This window comes from Arachis ipaensis, chromosome B2, assembly GCF_059453495.1.
Source record: "Arachis ipaensis isolate K30076 ecotype BB chromosome B2, ASM5945349v1, whole genome shotgun sequence".
In the NCBI taxonomy this organism is placed as follows: domain Eukaryota; kingdom Viridiplantae; phylum Streptophyta; class Magnoliopsida; order Fabales; family Fabaceae; genus Arachis; species Arachis ipaensis.
In genome coordinates this window covers 112,294,068-112,314,846 of record NC_142437.1, presented here as the reverse complement: position 1 = coordinate 112,314,846, position 20,779 = coordinate 112,294,068, and the positions used below count along the sequence as shown (strand labels likewise).

The 20,779-nt window shown below is 33.9% G+C and overlaps 1 protein-coding gene across 1 annotated transcript; it reads left to right on the top strand.

Annotated features, from left to right (window-relative positions):
* Positions 1 to 10,356: 10,356 nt before the first annotated feature.
* On the top strand, positions 10,357 to 20,750 carry LOC107625832 (suppressor of mec-8 and unc-52 protein homolog 1). The gene is made up of 17 exons (XM_088503798.1): positions 10,357 to 10,497; positions 10,624 to 10,692; positions 10,834 to 11,044; positions 11,458 to 11,610; positions 12,676 to 12,724; positions 13,789 to 13,872; positions 14,030 to 14,133; positions 15,007 to 15,093; positions 15,207 to 15,260; positions 16,104 to 16,199; positions 16,540 to 16,667; positions 16,975 to 17,101; positions 17,183 to 17,242; positions 17,351 to 17,458; positions 18,866 to 18,966; positions 19,254 to 19,305; positions 20,430 to 20,750. The coding sequence occupies exons 2-17, from the start codon at positions 10,664 to 10,666 to the stop codon at positions 20,526 to 20,528; spliced, it is 1,542 nt and encodes a 513-aa protein (XP_088359924.1). The 5' UTR covers positions 10,357 to 10,497; positions 10,624 to 10,663; the 3' UTR covers positions 20,529 to 20,750.
* Positions 20,751 to 20,779: the final 29 nt, after the last annotated feature.

The window sequence follows — 20,779 nt, the reverse complement described above, 5'->3', positions numbered from 1 at the left end:
ACATAAGCAACCTTTTCTTTTTGAGTAAAAGGTTTACTCTTCGATCTCTGTTCACTCCTGAATTTCTCTTTTTCTCTTTTCATAAGTTCGGTCTGTCGAACCTTTTCAGCCAGATGGGCCAAGTCAGGAATATGCACATTAAGCAATTTTCTACGCATATAAAATCCCAAGCCCATAATTGATATTTTCACTATCTCATTCTCAGGTAATGACACATAGCATCTACTTCTAACATTTTTGAAACATATTAAATAATCATCAATGATCTCACCATCTTCACGTTTCAAAGCCACTAAATCAGTAACTGCTACGTTCATTTCACCTCGATAGAACTGAGCGTGAAAAGCAGTTTCTAACTGGTTCCATGTTGTAATCGAATTTGGTCTAAGATTCGAAAACCAAGTAAATGCATTCTTTGTCAATGATAAAGGAAAAATTTTCATTTTAAAATTTTCATCATTAGCTAGATTCCCGATTTTGACCAAATAACGAGCAACATGTTCAGTAATTGATTCTCCAACTTCACCAGCAAATTTTGTGATTATTTTTGGGATTTTCACCCCTCTTGGTACTTCAGCCATTTGAACCACTTGGGAAAAACGGACACAAAATGTGGTTGATTCATAAAACTAATATTTAGCCCAACCCGATTTAACACTTCTTCAATAATTATAGTAACTTGATAGCGATCACCACGCAATCCGGCTAGATAGTCATCAGCATTTTGACCTCAGGGAACCATGTGAGGATTTTCTCGATTCGGAATCTGGTTTTCATTTTGAAAAATATTTTCCATTCCTTCGTTATTTCCCTTGGCATTATGCCTCTCACCTTCATCATAATCAACGATTCAAGCAATCCTCTCAACTTGTCTAGCAAGACGTTTGAATCTTGATTCATGATCAGCCATCATGGGATTCAGAATTATAGTCATTTGCTGAGTCAATAAATTGACCAAGTCATGATGACTTTTCTCTACTTGTTGTCGATATACTACCACCGAATTCACAGCATTCGAAGTAGAGCCCACATGATAATCACGAGAATACTCGGAATGTTGTGGGTTTTGAATGTTATTCACTCCATTTACATTCCCAAAACGGACAGGCGGCATAAAACCACCCACCGGTGGGGTATAACCAGGAGGAAGACCATAAGGAGGCCAACCAGCGGTTAATGGAGGTTGATATGGTGGCACAGGACCACGTGGACGAGTATTACGTCCAATATTTCAAGTTTGAATAGTCATAACGACTATACTTTCAGTCTTAATTGCACCTTCCGAATGTGAAGACACGTCAGCTTGTTGCATGGAAATCGGTATGCTATCATTGGTGGATGAACCACCATTCACATTTGATAACTCATCAGCCATGTGAATGATCTTCCCACTTCGTAATCGCATACACTAACAATTACTGGAAAAAGATTTATTTGACACACTTTGATTTAAAACTGTCCCACCGGGCGTGCCAATTTGTTTTGTCAATTTTTAGCAAATCGATGGTGGTTCGATATCTAATGATCTGGGAGCGAAACTTACTCCTCTGTGCGGGTACCAGTTTTCTAGAAGTGCATCAAAAGCGTCTTCGATTAGACCAATTTTGAAAAAATAAAATAAAGTAAATCTATGAATTAATCAAAAGAACTTAAAATTTAAAGTTCTGAAATCCAAATAAATAATAAAACAGAAAATTTTGTAAAGAAATTAAAGAAAAACAAATAAGATGCCTTCGATTGGATCCAAGGACTTCAATACGAAAAACTTAAAGGTAGAAGTATAAATTGAACCTCGAAAGTAAAGAACAATTAATAAATAAACTTGATTGAAATGTTAAGTTTACCAAAGAAATAAAATGAAAGAAAGAAGAAGATGGAAGGAACCCTATAAAAAATGTAACTCGAATGCAAACTCAGGGATTTGCTGGCATGTGAGAGTGCTAGAGTGTTTTTCTGATTAAAAGTTCCAACCTTTATTCACTAAGAATTCCTATTATTTATAGGCTAATCTTACATAACTATCCATTAATTTACAATTAATTATAATTAAATATGGTATTTCACATTTTGAAGTGCAGTCTCTCTTGGTAACCGTTCCCGCCGCATAATTTATGACATTCTTCATGATCTCCTCGTGCAATAAAAGTCATTAACTTCCCACTTCCATAACTAATCAATCAGCTCTTTCAAAGGCCTTACTTAATTCTTCGAATCGAATCTCCAACTCGATTTGGCTTACTTCGATCAACAAAACAATCGAAATCCATATCAGCACCAATTACCTCCAACTTCAGACTTACAAGCGTACCTTCTCGAGAAACCATATTCAACTCATTTCGATTCATCTCACTGTTATCGAAAATACTTTTTCCGATCAACAGATTCGGTTCTATTTTTGGCAAACTATACATATTAGATCAGATTTCGGATCTACTTCTCAAAATCGATCTAATCCAATCCTAACCGCACAATGTACTATAATATTATTATTTTATTATTATATTTAAAAGTTTACTTATAATATGTTCAATTTGTTATGGATTTTGATGTTATTCATGTATTATTATTTAGTGAATATTTTGTGAATTCAAAATGAGGTTTTTCTATTTATTTATTTTAGCCAATCTATAATTTTATTTCAATTTTTAGTTATTGTTGGTTTTTTAAGATATTGTTGAAACTTGTCATGTCATTGTTGATTATTTAAAATTTGATATCGGGACCTGTTATATATGTAACACCTTAATATTCAAATCCTTATACTAAAGTCATAAGTTAGTGATAATAAGGTGGTACGATTCTCAAGGTGGATTATATATATTAAAAGAATTATTAAACAAAAAACCTAGAAATGAGTAAAATAAAAATACAACGGATACACTCGTGTATCGGTCAAGTGGAAGGCAAAGTGCGTTCGAAAAGTAAAGGTAAAGATAAAGCAGTATGAGAAAATCTGTTCGAAGCCACAGATTATGATGCAAGAGAAGAAAAAAGCAAGAATGAGAGAATCAGAATTCTTGTTAGATGAAAAAGATTACACCCCTTATAATGACTAAAATTCTAATTTTATAGCTTCAACTGAATCACGTGATTATAGCAAAACAAAAACTAACAGCACTATTTAGCCAATAGTAATTAGCCAGCCATCAAACTCTTAATAACTAATAATATATTATATATATTTCACACACTAGCATCCCCCTTAAGCTAGGACTGTATATGTTGTACATGCCTAGCTTACTACATAAGGTTTCTAATGGTCCTGGAGGTAGTGACTTAGTCAAAACATCTGCTATCTGTTTCCTAGAAGGAATTGGCATTAACTTTAGGCTTCCATCTTGTACTTTTTCTTTGACCTTGTGGCAATTGATCTCTATATGTTTCGTTCTTTCATGAAACACAGGATTGGATGCAATATGTCTTGCTGACTGAATATCATAGAACAGTGTCATGGGCTTGACCAACGCAATTCTAAAGCTATTCAGAATATAGGTGAGCCAAATTCCTTCGCAAATGGCCAATGCCATGCCTCAATATTTTGCTTCGAAGGAGGAGCGAGCTACGATTTGTTGTTTTTTAGTTTTCCATGAGACTAATGAATTTCCTAAGAAAAAACAATGCCCAGACACGGATCTTCGAGTGTCAGGACAAGTTCCCCAATCAGAATCGATAAAGCCTCTTAAAGACAAATCACAACTGCAGTCAAACAGTAACCCTTTGGATGGAGCTTGGTTTAGATATCTTAAGATGTGCAGGGCAGCTTTAAAGTGCTCATCAGTAGCACAATCCAAGAACTGACTTAGCTTGCTAACAACATAGCATATGTTAGGTCTTGTGTTTGTAAGGTAGATAAGTCTCCAATAAGTCTTCTATATGGCTTAACATCCTCCAAAGGTGTACCAGTATACTTAGAGAGTTGTGTAGAGTAGTTCATTGGAGTGCTGGTTGGTTTACAGTGCAACAATCCATACTCTTTTAACAAGTCTAAGGTGTATTTGCATTGATATATGGCTATATCCTTCTTACTTCGTGCAACCTTCATGCCTAAAAAGAATTTGAGTTCTCCCAGGTCCTTGATTTTGAATAGATCATCAAGCTTCTTCTTGATATGTTAAATTTTATTAATGTTGTCCCCTGCTATTACTAGATCATCTACATAGATAAAAATTGATGTAAAATCTGTTTGTGTTGATTTAGTGAATAAGGAATGATCTGCCTGTGATTGAGTGTAACAGGATTGGATCAATACTGAGCATAGTTTTGAATTTCATTAGCGACTTGCTTGATTGAGGCTGTATAGTGATCTTTGAAGCTTGCAAATTGTCCCTGGTGGAGCGTTCAGCCCCGAAGGCACCTTTATGTAGACTTCTTCGAGTAGGTCACCATGTAAGAATGCCGTATTGATATCGAGTTGGTGAAGGTACCAGTTCTTACTTGCAGCAATGGTTAAAAGCACTCGAAGAGTTGTTATCTTAATTACTGGACTAAAAGTGTTAAAGTAATCGTAACCCAGAGTTTGTGTGAACCCCTTTGCGACTAATCTGGCTATATGCCTTTCAATGCTCCCATTAGACTTGTATTTTGTTTTAAAAATCCATTTGCACTCAATTGCCTTTTTTCCTTGTGGTAGAGAGGTGAGCTTCCAAGTGTTGCTGTTCTCCAAAGCATGCAACTCAGATTTAATAACTTGTCTCCAACAATCATGAATGATTTCTTCTTCACATGATGTTGGTTCGGGATTTGTTGTAATTGTGATTGAAAGAGCTTTGTGTGGCTGAGATAAAGAATCATACGATAAATAATTTGACATAGGATACCTTTGAGGAGTGGACGATTGGTCATGACTTAGGGAGGTGGATGTAGGCATACAATGATAATCTTACAAATAACTTGGTCTATGCCTTTCCCTTGTAGACCTTTTCAGAATAGCACTTTCACTAGTTGGGAATTGTGTGGGAGGTGGTATATCACTTGTTATGGCATTATCATGATTTTGTGATGAATGAAATGTATCATGCTGTGTGTGTGTGGGAGGGGTACTAGATGTAATGTCAGGAATGATGAAATTATCTAGACTATGAGAATATGTGCTATCATTGGAAGAAGCGGTATTTTGAGGATGCATAGGTAAAGTATGGCTAGAATGAGATGAAGATGCAGTATTTTGTGAGTCAACATAAGAAATAATATGCTCATAAAAAGTGACATTTTAACTTGCAAAGAATTGCTTGTTATGAACATCCATTAAAAGAAAACCTTTAGTACCGGATTGTATACCCAAATAAATGCATTTTCGTGATTGTTTGTCAAGTTTTTTGTCTGTGAGCAACCAAAGTTGATGAAAAAGCAAGACATCCAAACACTTTAAGATATTGGATGTTTGGCATTTCGTTATGAAGAAGCTGATAAGGGGAAAGGTTCTTATGAACAGAACTAGGCACTCTATTAAGAATGTGAACAACATGAGTAGTGGCATGCTTCCAAAAGATTTTTGGTAAGTTTGCTTTGAATAAGAGTGCTCTAGCTATGTTTAAGATCTCTTGGTGTTTCCTCTCCATCATCCCATTTTGTTGAGGAGTTTCAACACATGAGGTTTGGTGGAGGATACCCTTTGATGCATAGAAGGTTGCCATTTTAAATTCAGCACCATTATCAGTTCGGATGCACTTGACATTCATGCCATGTTGGAGTTTAATAAAATGAACAAAATACTCAATAAAAGATGAAGTTTTACTTTTATTTTTCATAAAGAAGACCCATGTGAATCTGCTTTTGTCTTCAACAATAATCAAGAAATACTTGTGTCTAGCAAATAATGGGGTGGAAACAGGTCCCCAAATGTCCATATGGACTAAATCAAACAATTTTTCTTACTTTGTTTGGCTTAAGTTAAAGGACATGCATTTTTGTTTAGCATAATGACATGGTTCACAAGGGGTATTATTTAAGGGACAAACAATAAAAAGATAATATTTTTGCATTTCTAATAGCCTATTAGTAGAAATATGGCCTAGTCTACAGTGCTAAGTATGTTAATCAATGGAGGTATTAGTAGTATTAGCAGTGATGGTTGGTGAAGTGCTGTCTAAGTTTACTGTATGTGCAGTTTTTGGTTAGGAGTTGGTGGAAGATGCCTCTTTATCCAAAATGTATAGCACACCTCTTTGCTTAGCATGACCAATTATCCTCAAGGAAATGTTGTCATGTACCTCGCAATGTGTATTTTTAAACAAAAATTCACAAGATAAGAGGTCAGTGGCCTTTGAAAACAGAGATTAAATTAAATTTAAAAGAGGGAACATAAAGAACATTGGTTAAAATAAAATCCTATGATAGCACAACTGTTCCACAAATATTGGTAATTGTTTTAGTGCCATTGAGGCATTTGATTAAAACAGGGTCAACAACATTGTAAGTTTGAAAATTTTTTAGGGAGAATGTGACATGTGCAGTAGCACCAGTGTCTATTATCCAACTATTTGGGTGTAACGATATATGAGATGTGGAAAGGATGTAGGAGACACCTGCCGATGGTGCTATGACAGTGTTAATGGCTTGAGATTGAAGCGGTGAGTGAAAGTGATCACTTCCTTGTTGAAAATAGCAATTAAAGCTTTCTTTTGGTCTTTAGAGAATAGGGAATCAAGGCTTTGTTTGTGTTCAATTGGGGCTGAGTTGTTGTCGAGATTGTTGCTTGCATCAGGGGTATTCTCAGTAATAATAAGATTGTTGACAGTGGCAGTGCCAAATCTTCTTTGTAGATGGGGGGAAAACCATGCTTATGGTAGCAAGTTTCAATTGTGTGACCAGGTTTTCCACAGTGAGAGCAGCTCCTCAATGATCCTTTACCTGCTCCACTTCTTCCTCTATTCGATCTGTTGTTACCGCTTCTTCCTCCACGCATGGGTGGGTTAAAATTCGGAGTGAAATCATTAGGGTTTTTGGTGCCAGCATTAATGTTTACAGCATTCACTACAATCTTTTCATAACTGTGGTTAGATCCTATGCATTGTCTTTCTTGTTGCAAGAGCAGGGAGTAGATGGAGTTTACATTAGGAAGTGGGGACATGAATATAATTTGTGATTTAACTGTGCTGTACTGATCATTCAAACCTCTCAAGATTCATATAGCATGCTCTTGTTCGTGATATTCTCTCATAATTTTCAACCCACACGAGCATTGTAGTTCGCAATTGCAGTCCGTGATGGGTCTGGACTCATTAAGTTCTTCCCAAATCCCATTTAATTTGGTGAAATACGCAGTAATGGAGAGGTCTCCTTGTTTCATCGGATACATTTCTTCTTGAAGTTCTGCGACACAAAAAAGATCTCCCTCATAGAAGCGGTGCTTCAGATCATTCCAAAGCTTATAGGCAACATTACACCATAAAACACTTTGCAAGATTTCTTTGCTCAAAGAGGAATGTATCCACGATAGCGCAAAGGTATTGCATCTGTCCTAGAGTTTGAAATTGGAATCGCTTCTTTCTGGTTTTGGTAGGGTTCTGTCAATGAATCTCAATTTATTCTTGGATTTAATGGATAACCAGACGGACCGTGCCCAAGAGTAATAATTTTGAGTTGTTAATGGAGATTGGGTGAGAATCAAACCTGGTGTTCATTTGGATGTAGGTAGTATGGTGATGTTGGATCTTGAATCGGATTGATGTTAGTTCTTGCTACTTGTGATTGCAGTGATGCGATTTGACTCATCAATCTTGCCAATGTTTGTAAGTCTAATGTAGAAAAATCCTGGTTTTGTTGATTCGTGTTCTGCGAACTCACTGGATTTTCCACTATTTCTTCGGATTCTGTTATGAAAGATGCAGAGAGAAGGGGCAAAAACTTGATTCTCTATGCACTCATTAATCTGCAGCATCCACGCTTCACCGCACCATGAGAAAACCTGTTCGAAGCCACATATTATGATGCAAGAGAAGAAAAAAGCAAGAATAAGAGAATCAGGATTCTTGTTAGATGAAAAAGATTACACCCCTTATAATGACTAAAATCCAGTGTTCTGAAAATCAAACCGGACCGGACAATTCGATCGGAAACCGATCTTCTAGCTGGTTCGGTTGATGTGGAAAATCGTCTGACAAAAAACCAGTGAAAGAATCGGTCGAACCGGTGATTAACCGGTGAATCGATAAAATTGGTTGGTTTTTTAACAGTTTTCAAAATTATAATTAAAAAAAAAAGAAAATGGATCATATAAATACCTAATTTCCCGGTTCCCCTTCCCTTACAAAAAACCCTAACCCACTACGGCACTACCCCCCCTCGCTCTCTCTCTCTGAGCCAGCAGCCCCTCTTCTCTCTCAGCCAGCAGCAACAGCAGCCATCGCCTCCGCCGTCGCCGAACTCTTATTGTCAGCCAGAGGGTGCCTCGCCGCCAGCAGTGACAAACAGAGGGTTAGCTCAAAGCTCTTGGCCGTCCATTCTCTTCTCCTCCACGGCATCACCTTTACACTTACAGATCGAAGCTCGTGGCCGTCTTCGTCTTCTTCGTCATGGACTTGTAGATCGAAGTGCGGTCAGTTGGATTCCTCCATCGCTGGTCAGTTTGCTCGATCCTCGTCTCTATCTCGTCGTTCCTCCCTTGCCGGTAGTTAGGTTTCGTTCTTTCCTTACCGCCTGTTTCGCTCTTCCTTCGATGTCAGATTGATTCGTCTGTAACTCTGCTTCATTTTTTTCTTTTGTTAATTTCTATGAATGAGTTTCTATATTTTAATGATTCAAATCTATGTTTGCTTCAATTTATGGTTGCTTATTTTATTAATTTTATTGAGTTACTGAACTCTGATTCTTGGTTGCTGTTTCTTTTTCTGTTTGTTGTGTTTTGAGTTGGGGTGAGTTGTTTTTCTCTGTTTGTTGTGTTCTGACTTTTGAGTTAGTGTTAATGGTGGTATGATGGCCGTGTTTGGATTAATTGTGTAATTTTTGTTTCTGGATTCTCTGATTTTTTCTATTTTTGAATTATAAAAAAATATTTTTAAAGATTTTCTTGTTTTATACTTTTGTAGCTGATTGATGAGGATTGCTGATTACTTGCGAGAACTTAGGGGAGAATAGTGTTGTTGCTGCATTTGTGTTAACTATTAAGTGTGTTAAGATTTTGGTTTCTATAATTTTATGAAATTGGAATAATTGTTGATGGTTGATTTCAGAAAATCTGGCATAATTTTGTTATGGTGTTTTACTGCTCTCTTGAATTTTGATAAATTTTGATGGATGATAGTTGTTGGTGTTATGTTAAATTTTCTAACATAATTTTATTGATGATTGATGATATTTTTTTAAATATTTGAAATTATATATTTAAATTTTAATAATTTTATTTAATATTTAATTAAATCGGTTGAACCCTAGTTGAACTCCGGTTGAATTATTGAACCAATGAACCAGTCACTTTACCGGTTCATTGACTGGTCCGGTTTTCGCAACTTTGCTTCTAACTTCTTATTTCTAAGTCTTGATTATAATTTTTATTTAAAATTTATATTAATAATTTAACAATTAAAATGGGAAAAGTCTAGGAACCGGCAGTTTTATTGAAATCTGGTCAGTACTTAACCAGCAAAAATAAAGTGAGTAATCTAAAACTTGCTGGTCCCTAGCACTCCTCATTAAAATGTACTCTATAACACTCTTTCACTATGGCGGTTAGCGCAAACCCTATTTAATTGTTTCAAATTATTGATGACGGTTACTTGGTTAGGGATAGAAGCGTATTTTACCGTTTAATCTTTAGTTCTTTACAATGTTATCAATATTCAATGGCCCTTTGTGAACCCTAACACTTTGTTTGATATAAAGAAATTTGTGAGGAAAGAAAAGAGAGAAGATGAAAATGGATGAAAAACTTCATTTTCCTCTCTTTGGATCACCAGAGAAATTGTATGAAAAATAAAAAAAAACTTATGTGAAGTCTAGTTTAATTTTTTTTGCTCAAAGTTGCAAAAAAAAACTGGAATGAAAATGTAAAGATGAACAAAAATACATATATACCCTTTCATATTTATATATGTATTTATTTGATATAAAAATTTTTTTTTACACAATTATTTATATGTATTTGTTTGAAAAACAAATATATATCTTTTCTTTTATGACATTTAAAATTTAAAAAAATAATTTAAAATTTTTTATTAAAAAAATAATTTAAATACATTAATAAAATATTATTTATATATAATATATATATAAGAATAATAAAATAATTTTATATTATTATAATTTTTTTTTTAATTTTTTTTCTATCCAAACATTTTCGATCCATTTTTTCTTCGTCTAAACAACATACAAAGAAATCTAATTTTCCTCTTCTTATTTTATTTCCTTCCATTTTCTTTTCTCTCATTCTCTATCAAATATCCAAACAAAGTAAAAACTCGGTGAACTCAACTACACTACGTACGCTCTCCTTCAGTCAGTCTCGCTCGCTTCGCCGCACTCTCGCCGGACGGAGCAGTCCAGTACCCCCTCGCCGGAAAGGTCCAAACCTTTTGAGTTCAATGCGGCACCAAACTTACTTCTTCGTTTATTATTCTCCCGTTTAACCGTTTTTCGCATGTATATCAATTAAGAACACTAAAACCCTAAGCTCCTTCTATTTTTCAGTGCAAACTCTAATTATCCAAGTCCAATAGAATAAGAAGCGATGTCTACGCTAGAAATTGAAGCTCGAGAGTAAGTTCCCTTATTTCTCGTTTATTCCTTAAATTAAAAAAATATATATTTTAAAGTATAAATTTTTTAATCTGTACATATGTACTGTCTAGTTGTAATATACTTTATCATTTGATGATTGATTTTTGTTGTCATTTTCAGTGTCATCAAAATTGTGCTTCAGTTTTGCAAAGAAAATTCATTGCATCAGACATTTCAGACACTTCAGAACGAGTGCCAGGTTTCGTTGAACACTGTGGATAGCATTGAAACCTTTGTTACTGATATTAATAGTGGAAGATGGGATGCAATATTGCCTCAAGTTTCTCAATTGAAGCTTCCAAGGAATAAATTGGAGGATTTGTATGAGCAGGTATTTCTCTTTAATCACTTCCATTCATGGTATGCATTCTGTTTCCCTTCTTGATTTATCATAAACTCTCTGTAATTTATATGAAAAGATGATGATAAGTCTCTCTCTCTCTCACTCTCTCTCTCTCTCTCTCTCTCTCTCTCTCTCTCTCTTTGTGTGTGTGTGTGTGTTTTTTTTTGTTTGGGGGGAGAGGGGGGGGGGAGAGGATAAAAGAAGAATTTCACTATAGTGAAGGTGGGGGTTTTGATATTTTGGAATTTCTATTGAGAAATATTTTTTTAATCTTAAAATTTTGCCTTCTACTCTACATTTTTGTGATGCTCAAAACATCAACACTCTAAAAATGTTATTTGTGTTAGTCATGTTACTAGTATTTTTAATTCATTCGAAGCTTCATTCAAATGGTTGCACAGATTGTATTAGAAATGATTGAACTTCGAGAGTTGGATACTGCACGTGCAATTTTAAGGCAAACACAGGTGATGGGTGTCATGAAACAGGAGCAACCTGAAAGATATTTGCGTCTTGAACATCTCTTGGTCAGAACTTATTTTGACCCGAATGAGGTACTGATCACTATTTACATTTTTGCAATTGCCTGTTCTCCAAATCAATCAATGTTTTGCTAATTTCTTTTTCTACTTTTTTTAATTTTTTGCTTAGACTGTGTCATGGTCAATTGTGAGTTTGTGACTTTTTATGCATGATAAGTTCCTAGATTTTTTGTTTGTTTTAGGTTGGTAGTATATAGTGTTTCTATGTTGGGGAAAGTGGATTGCTGTTAAATGAGGTATGTGTGCTTTCGAAGTTTGGATAGACAAACCTGAAATAATTGACACTTAGTGATGTTTGATGATGTTAAGGTATAGAACTATTCACATGTTTCTACGCAACTCTAGCATTTGGAGGTACTAGTTACTATGATCAAGATTGGATCCCTATTTGACCCCATTCGTCTAACTAGAAGCTAAAATTTAGCCCAACGTAGGGTGATTTTTTGTAGTCTAACTGTCAAATCTATAGAGACTCTTATGTGTGGGGGAGTGTGTTCAATGTCATTGGGATTTGGCAAACATTTATGTTGGTTATTGAGGGCCTAACATAAACACTTCTTTTGTCTACACTTGAGATTGGCTATGTAAAAAGTTTTCAACAAGCTTGACATAATTAAGCTATAGTTAAGCTTATTTATGACTATTAGATTATGTAGAGATAAGAGAGGAAGAGGTTTTGAATATTTTGATAATAATTTGCTAGAGGAGTGCAGCTTTTTTTATTTTTTATTTTTTAAGAAAAAAATAGAATATATTTCTCATTGACATTATTATGTCTTCTTTATTGTAATTACTATGTAAATAAAAAAGCTATTAAAAAATATTATTAAAATTATAATAAATATATTGTTCGATTCAATATATTATAAATTCTATGAAAAATATTAATAATTGAAAAAACGAGGCTCAGTAGTGCCTATTAAGCAACTAGTGAAGTGCTACTATGGCTAGCATACTAAATACAACGATTTGATTTCTTTCTCATGTTTTATTGAAAAATAAATACCATAATCTTCATGTATTATTGTCATGTTTTCTTGAAAAATGAATAGGTCTGAATTGTGATCTATCTGACAGGCTTATCAAGACTCAACAAAAGAGAAGCGGCGTGCGCTAATTGCCCAAGGTTTTTGTCTTCTACTTTACTGGTAGTTTCTATATCTGATTGTAATGAATATTTCTATCTTGGTTGGAATTTTAAAATGAACCCTCCTCTGATTGATAGAGAACCAGTTTGTTGCTGGAGTTCTGTTTTCTGTTTTCGTTTTGTTTTGTTAAAAGTGATGATGTGAAAAATTTGTGGTCTGTTAGGTTTGAGGAAACCAATTCCATTTTTATACCCTGTTATCAATTTTGTTTAGTTGGAATTCTTTCATTTGCAAGATCCTTTATAGGATAATTCTAGGATTGTTTCTTTTAAGGATGTAATGGTTTAGAGAATTCCTTATCATTTGAACTGGTGGACTGCTTTCCTTTTTCTCTTTTGGTGATGGGCTGTCCAGCTTCCCTTTTCATTTTTTCTTGTTGAATGAATTGTGTTTTTTCTAGCATTTTGATACGGGTTCCTGTGAGGATTGAGAAACTTTGCAAAAGATAATAGAAGAGATAAAATACTGTTTGTTGTATAATATGTTTACACTCAAATATGTGCCCCGGAGATAATTTTCTTATGGTATTGTGTTTACAAACGTTGCTTATACTCCTACCTTTTCCATAGCTATATAATACTGTAGTAGAATTCTAGCATTCTAATTATGCTATACACTATAATAATCATTAATTAAATAAAATTCAATTTTCTTGCTATAAGTGTGTTGTAAGATTGTGGGCATGGCAGCATTCAGTGAACGCTCAACTGTTCAAGTTCTTAACTCAAACTCGAGTCTCAAATTTAGTTTACTAATTCTGTAAAAAAATGTAGAAGGTATTGAGATTTTAGTCTAAACATGACTGAAATCAGGATTGTTTTAATTACTCTAATATTAATCTGCCCCAGGTAAATTGTATACAAGCATCGAACCATACACAAAAGAAAAGTTCATTCTAATATAATTCAGTGGCTCAAGTTCATAACCACCAAGGTGGTTCTTAATATTGTGGGTTTATTTTTCCCATTTATGATTGTATAAGTACATTGCGCCATTTTATATTGCTTGAAAACTGGAACTAACTTGCATTTTGCATTTTCAGCTCTTGCTGCTGAAGTTACTGTAGTCCCTCCGTCTCGATTAATGGCTCTAATTGGTCAGGCTTTGAAGTGGCAGCAGCATCAAGGTAATCACCTAGTAATATGTTGATGTCACTTTGAAGTGTGCATTTGTATCCGATTCACTATTTGCAATTTTGTTTTTGTTTCAGTTCAGTGCAGGACATCAACTATTCTACTTTTCTTCAACTCATTGATGCGGTGTTTTCCTTTGGGATCTTTCAGGGTTACTACCTCCTGGAACACAATTTGATTTGTTCCGTGGAACAGCTGCTATGAAACAAGATGTAGATGACATGTACCCGACAAATCTCTCACACACAATAAAGGCATGATTAATATATGTTTTAATCAATTGTTTTAGTTATATTCTTAAATGGATGTGAACATCATTGGAGATATAAAGAAACAAATCTGCAAGGCCACATGATTTCCTGCAAATTTGTGCCAAGGAAGTTTTCATGTAATGCTGCAAAGATAGGACTGATGGCACAAACAAGTGTTATGTTTTTTTTTGGGTTTGTTTAAAGTATTATCTATATAACATTTTTTCTTCCTTTTAGTTTCAAGAATGAATATTCTGTTATAAACATGAGTAACACTAACCTTGTTTGAGGTTAGGTATTTTTATTTATTATACAGGAACTGTAGAAACACACATTAATCTCTATTGAGCTATAGGTTATATGACACTTGGTAGGAGATTAGTTTTAGGAAGGTGAGGTGATGAGGAAGGAGGAGCTGTTTTGTTTTCTGGTGTTCAAGCTTTAACCATCACTTGTTTATGCACCTGTTGCTGTGGTCGCTAAGGGGTATTGTCCAAAGATGTACATGGGTCCAGATAATCTGGCACTGATTATCTAATTTGGCAGGTCTCTAGTAGATGTTGGTTTTGTAGTTATTAGGGTAGTTATGCCATCCTTAAAGCCTTTGAACTACAATCTGTTTTACTATTGCTAATTGGTATACGATGGTCATTCCTACTTCATCATTATTTATCTCTTGAAAAGTCACGGTTGTTTGACCTTGTATGTATGTCGCATTTTAGAGGTTGCCTTATGCTTCTAGTTTGTTACTCTATTTGTCATCCATACTTACATAGTAAAAGTCGTTATTCCTTACTAGCTCCTTTTTGTATAATGATGGTGGACGGTGCAGAATCTGACCCTTATCGCTTGTGTTTTTCCTGTATGCTTGTTTAGTTTGGGACAAAAAGTCATGCAGAATGTGCTTGCTTTTCACCAGATGGGCAGTTTCTTGTATCTTGCTCGGTTGATGGGTTTATCGAGGTATGCAAGATTAGAATATTTAATGTTTTTGGGATAGGAAAACAAATATTGAAATATTTTAATTTCTTTAGAATTTTATGAGCTTCTTTCTTAATTTGTGGACAAATTTCCAGGTCTGGGATTACTTAAGTGGAAAACTAAAGAAAGATCTTCAGTACCAGGCAGATGTAAGTGAGTTTGTATTTGAAATTTTTTGAGACTAAGTATAATGTATTTTGATGAATTTTGAAATAGCAATTTGGCTAATACGTTTCCTTAGGTTGTGTTTGGATGAAGTATTCTAAAATTTCAGGGAATACATGGAAATTCAAAGGGTTCAATTAAATTCCCTTCAATTGCACAATTTCTTATTTGGATGAAATAAATATATTACTTGCATTTAATATGACTGACTTTCCTCTTTGTTACTTTTAGGTACTTCAATTTCCTTCTTAAAATCCCTTGAAATTTGTATATCCCTTCATTTATATCTGCAAGTACAATATTTTACCACGAGATTTCAAATTCTCTCTAAAATTACTTAGCCCTCTTTAATTACTCCATCCAAAAAAAAAAGTGGAATTTTCTGAGCCTCAAATATCTCTCAAACCTTTACTGTCCCTTGCACCTTTGCATTTATTGATTCACTGGAAGCTGTGGAAAAAATAATGCAGTAGTCTTGGTTGCTAATTTGGAACTACTGCCATAAATGCAGAAATGATTTATTTATTTATTTATTCCATTTCCTTGTAACTTTCAGTATGCATGGGGGTTGTTTTGTGATGTAGTACACGGATTAGACCTTCATCAGAGCTTTCCTGTTGGGTTGTTCTGCATGAAAACATCGTGATTCACGTAGCCGAGTTTTAAAACTATCAATACTAACAAGACATGCTTACCTTCTGGAACAAAGTAGTTGCACATTGAAATAATATGTTTGTGCTTTATGGAAGGGAATTTCGTATAGTATTGTGTACAGCAAGTCTAGTCATTTTTTGCATTGCACCTTGTCTGATTCTATGAACTTACAGGAAGTGTTCATGATGCATGAGGATGCCGTGCTTTGTGTAGACTTTAGCAGAGATTCAGAGATGCTTGCATCTGGATCACAAGATGGAAAGATCAAAGTGAGTGTTAATTGTCTGCCTTTTATGGTTTTGAACTATCCCTTTGATGAAATTCTAAAGTGAAAATAAGAGGAATTAAATAGCAACTGATCATAATACTATTGCAAATTTTACTATCTTTGTCTTTATGCTTTGTTTCTAAATGAAGCTTTATGTTCATTACCATATCTAGTCCTCCTAGTTAATTGTATGCCACTCTATATGGTTTATGGTTATTCCAATATGTTTCATCATCTTTTATCTGTGCCGCAATTGCTGTAAATTCAAAGTGTGTTAACATTGTTCACCTGATCTGTTAATAAGTGGAACTTTAATCTGTATAATTGGTCGTTCATTTCAGGTCTGGCGTATAAGGACTGGTCAATGCTTGCGGCGTCTTGAGCGTGCACATTCCCAAGGTGTGACAAGCCTTTCCTTCTCTCGTGATGGAAGCCAATTATTGAGTACATCATTTGACAGCACAGCAAGGTTTTTTCTCAATTAACTTGTTTGATGTCCATATTTCATTAACCATTTATGAGCGTAGAGCCTTCCTGGAATATGTTAGGGACTTGGTAAGGAAGGGAAATGCTTATTAGGGAGTAAGAGCTTTAGATGGTACTATTATTTACACTGCAGGGATTGCTAGTAAAATTTGCTAAATTGTGTGCAACTATTTATATTTTACACAACTTATTATAATCTTTGACTCTAGAGCTATTTGATATTTTATTATAATTTCTTTAATAAAATGTTAGTAATTGCTAATGCAATTGTTTCTGGTGATGTAATATAGAATCCATGGTCTCAAATCTGGAAAGATGTTGAAAGAATTCCGTGGGCATACATCTTATGTGAACGATGCAATTTTCACAACTGATGGTAGTCGTATCATTACTGCATCTAGTGATTGTACAGTGAAGGTCAGTTATTCAGCAACAAATATGTGTCGCATAATAATTCTTGGATATTCATAATAATTCTTTTCCCTCTACTAATTGTAGGTCTGGGATGTGAAGACAACAGACTGCATACAAACTTTTAAGCCGCCATCTCCTTTAAGAGTGTGTATTTAATAACTTTCCATTATTACTGCATAGAAACTTCAATCTACTATCGCATCTCTCTAAATTTGTTGTTCTGCCTAATTTTTGGTTCTTTTGAATTTTTAGGGAGGTGATGCTTCTGTCAACTCTGTTCATATTTTCCCCAAGACTACTGACCACATTATTGTTTGTAATAAAACATCATCAATATACATCATGACACTTCAAGGACAGGTAAATATTATATAGTGGATGACTTGTCATTTTTTATACTTGATTTAGGGGGATATTGCTATGAAGATTAATGTGGCTGCAAAAGTATTTTCCTTAATGTTCATGGTTTCTGTTGAAAATATCTATTTCTGCATATACATGGGGTGAAATTGGGGAATTTACTGAGATACACAAATTCTCTATAGTCTTGCTGTATTTGTTTCTCTGCCTTTTAATTATTTTGAAATTTTTCATATTTAAGAATTAATAGTCATTACATTACTATATTGGAGTCAGATGGTACTTGCTTCATATGATGTCTTACCTCTCCACTTTTTATTAGTTCTAATAACAACTAAGCATTGTCATATCATATGGGGTCATGGATAGTGCTCTATGATATCCATGTTTAAGCTATTAATATTTGACAGTGTACTGAGTGTTCCAATACATTTCTTGGCAATAACCTAAAATCACCATCCTGTCCATGATCCATGTCATAAAGATTTGACAAATTTTTAATGTTAGCTGTTGATGGCCAACCGCAATCCTCTTTATCTTGGCTTGGGATTAACCAACCAGCTTTAGTTTAGGATTGGTTCTAAATGTCATAGTATGAAACTCATAGGTTTGGAGTGATGAAGGTTTCTTATACTTTCTAGTATAAATATATCAATCTACTACATTTATGTAGTTTTCCTTGTAACAGTTTGATGGTGCAATTGTGCAACCATTTTATTCATCATCTTGTTGATAGATTATCACCATATTTCTTTTCTCCCTCTCCTTTTCTATACAAATGAAATTCAGATTTCATGTAATTTAAATATAATAATGCTGCAAGTTTTGGAAATTGTAACTTAAGCTTTTTTTACCAAGGTAATTGAATTTTGAAGCTTTGTTTTGTTTTATTTTCTAAATGATATGTATTTTTAAGACATTTATTATTGTATGTTGTTGAAGATGACACTATATTACATGTTTACAATATATTTAAAGATTGAGACTAAAATGCATGTAATGGATGTTGCAGGCATTGTGATTGTGGTTTTATTCAATTCTCAATGGGATATAAAAGCATATTGTCATAAATTGTGATGTTGTGATGGGATTAGAAAATCTAACTGTACAATTGAATGGTTGAAGTGGATTTTGATTTTTGTTGAAAATAAAAAATAATACATATGTACTTGTAGTACGTGCTATTAAGATAAAAAATGAGATTCCCATACTGCATGAGTTATGAAATTGCATCATTATTCTTCAAACTATGATAAGAGAAAGCGTGTTAACTACTGGATTTTAGGCAAGTTGGTGCCTAAGTATGTTAGAACATTTCGGTGAATGCTATCTGATCTAAGTGGTCCTATTCTGTGAACATTTCTGGTCCTATATTCTAAGCGCATTTTTCTTTGTCAAACGTGTTAGGTTGTTAAGAGCTTCTCATCTGGTAAAAGAGAGGGTGGCGACTTCATTGCTGCTTGTGTTTCACCTAAAGGAGAATGGATTTATTGTGTCGGTGAAGACAGGTATATAGATTTATACTTCTTATTTTGTTCTATAATATTGTCTCTTCATGCAAGATGGAAGACAAAGATGTTATACCATGCCTTAGCCTTATTACTCAGACTTTTGTGCTTGCTATATTTTCGGTTTTTGAAAATAAAGAGCTTAGCTTAATCCTTAATAAACTTCAGAAAATGATTTTCACGAGATTTTCCAATTTGTAATTAAATTTTTATTTGAATTAATCCTCCTCAGTTTTACTTCCAAATTGTTATGTTAATTCTTTGGGAGATTTGAAAATTAAATGCAGGAATATGTACTGCTTCAGTCACCAATCTGGCAAATTAGAGCATCTGATGAAGGTATGTTGCTTGAGATAGCCTGACATTAGATTTATAAATTTCTCTCAAATTAATTTCATTTTCTAGAAACAATATAACATTGTGATATTGTTTATATAAGGTACCATTGTGTTAGTTGATCTATAAGCTTGCATATTTTTTATAGGGTAAAGTACTAAATTGGTCCCTAGGTTTGGGCGTAATTCTGTTTTGGTCCTTAAGGTTTAAAGTGTTTTATTTGAATCCAAAAAAGTTTCATTTAGCATCAATTTAGTCCCACATTGAGGTCAAAATTAAATAATTAACAAAATGTCCTACATAACAACAGTTCAAGAACAAAATCGATAATCTGTAAAACAAGTACAAGCTCCAGAGGCACAAAATCAACCATTGATGCATCAATACAAAAAAGTTTCATTTAGCATCAATTTAGTCCCACATTGAGGTTAAAATTAAATAATTAACAAAATGTTCTACATAACAACAGTACAAGAACAAAATCGATAATCTGGAGAACAAGTACAAGCTCCAGAGGCATAAAATCAACCATTGATACATCAATACATTTATTTATTATTTTTTTATAATATAAATAAAATATTTTCTATAAAACTAAAGAAAATGATAAATAAATGTATTGTGCCTCTGGAACTTGTACTTGTTTTACAGATTATCGATTTTATTCTTGAACTGTTGTTATGTAGGACATTTTGTTAATTATTTAATTTTGACCTCACTGTGGGACTAAATTGATGCTAAATGAAACTTTTTTGGATTCAAATAGAACACTTTAAACCTTAAGAACCAAAACAAAATTACGCCCAAACCTAAGGGACCAATTTAGTACTTTACTCTTTTATACTTGTATCTTCCAGCTGTATCTTGGAGTCGAGCCAATCCAAGCACTCAATAAAATAAAAACTTTTTTTTTAAAATTGTATACAAATATCTTTATTCTTTAGAATTTTATAGAATACTTTTTTTTTTAATAATATGGTACTTTTTCCATTAAAATAACCAATCCAAATGATATTCAAGGTACTTATTCTATATATTGTGTTTTCTCCACCACTAACACAACTTATGTTTATCTCTTGATACACAACTTTTTCACGGTTAATGATATTCTCTCTGGTTAATGATAGGTCCATGAGAAGGAAGTTATAGGCGTCACCCATCACCCCCATAGGAATCTTGTTGCAACTTATAGTGAAGACTGCACAATGAAGTTATGGAAGCCTTGATCTTCGTCTGCCCGCTATTATGACCTCCATAAGCACAAATGAAAATCATAGGAATACATGTTTCTCGTTTGTAGCTGTACAATGTTTTTTCTCTCTTATTTCCATTTTGTAGCTTGTTAATTCGTACGCTGCCATTGGGAATTGTAGGTGAGATTGTACTTTTATTTATGATTTATGGTTTATCGTCTTGATAAAATTAAAGGAAAAAAATTGAAATTAAAATCCCTGGAACTTTTTATTTAGAGATTACA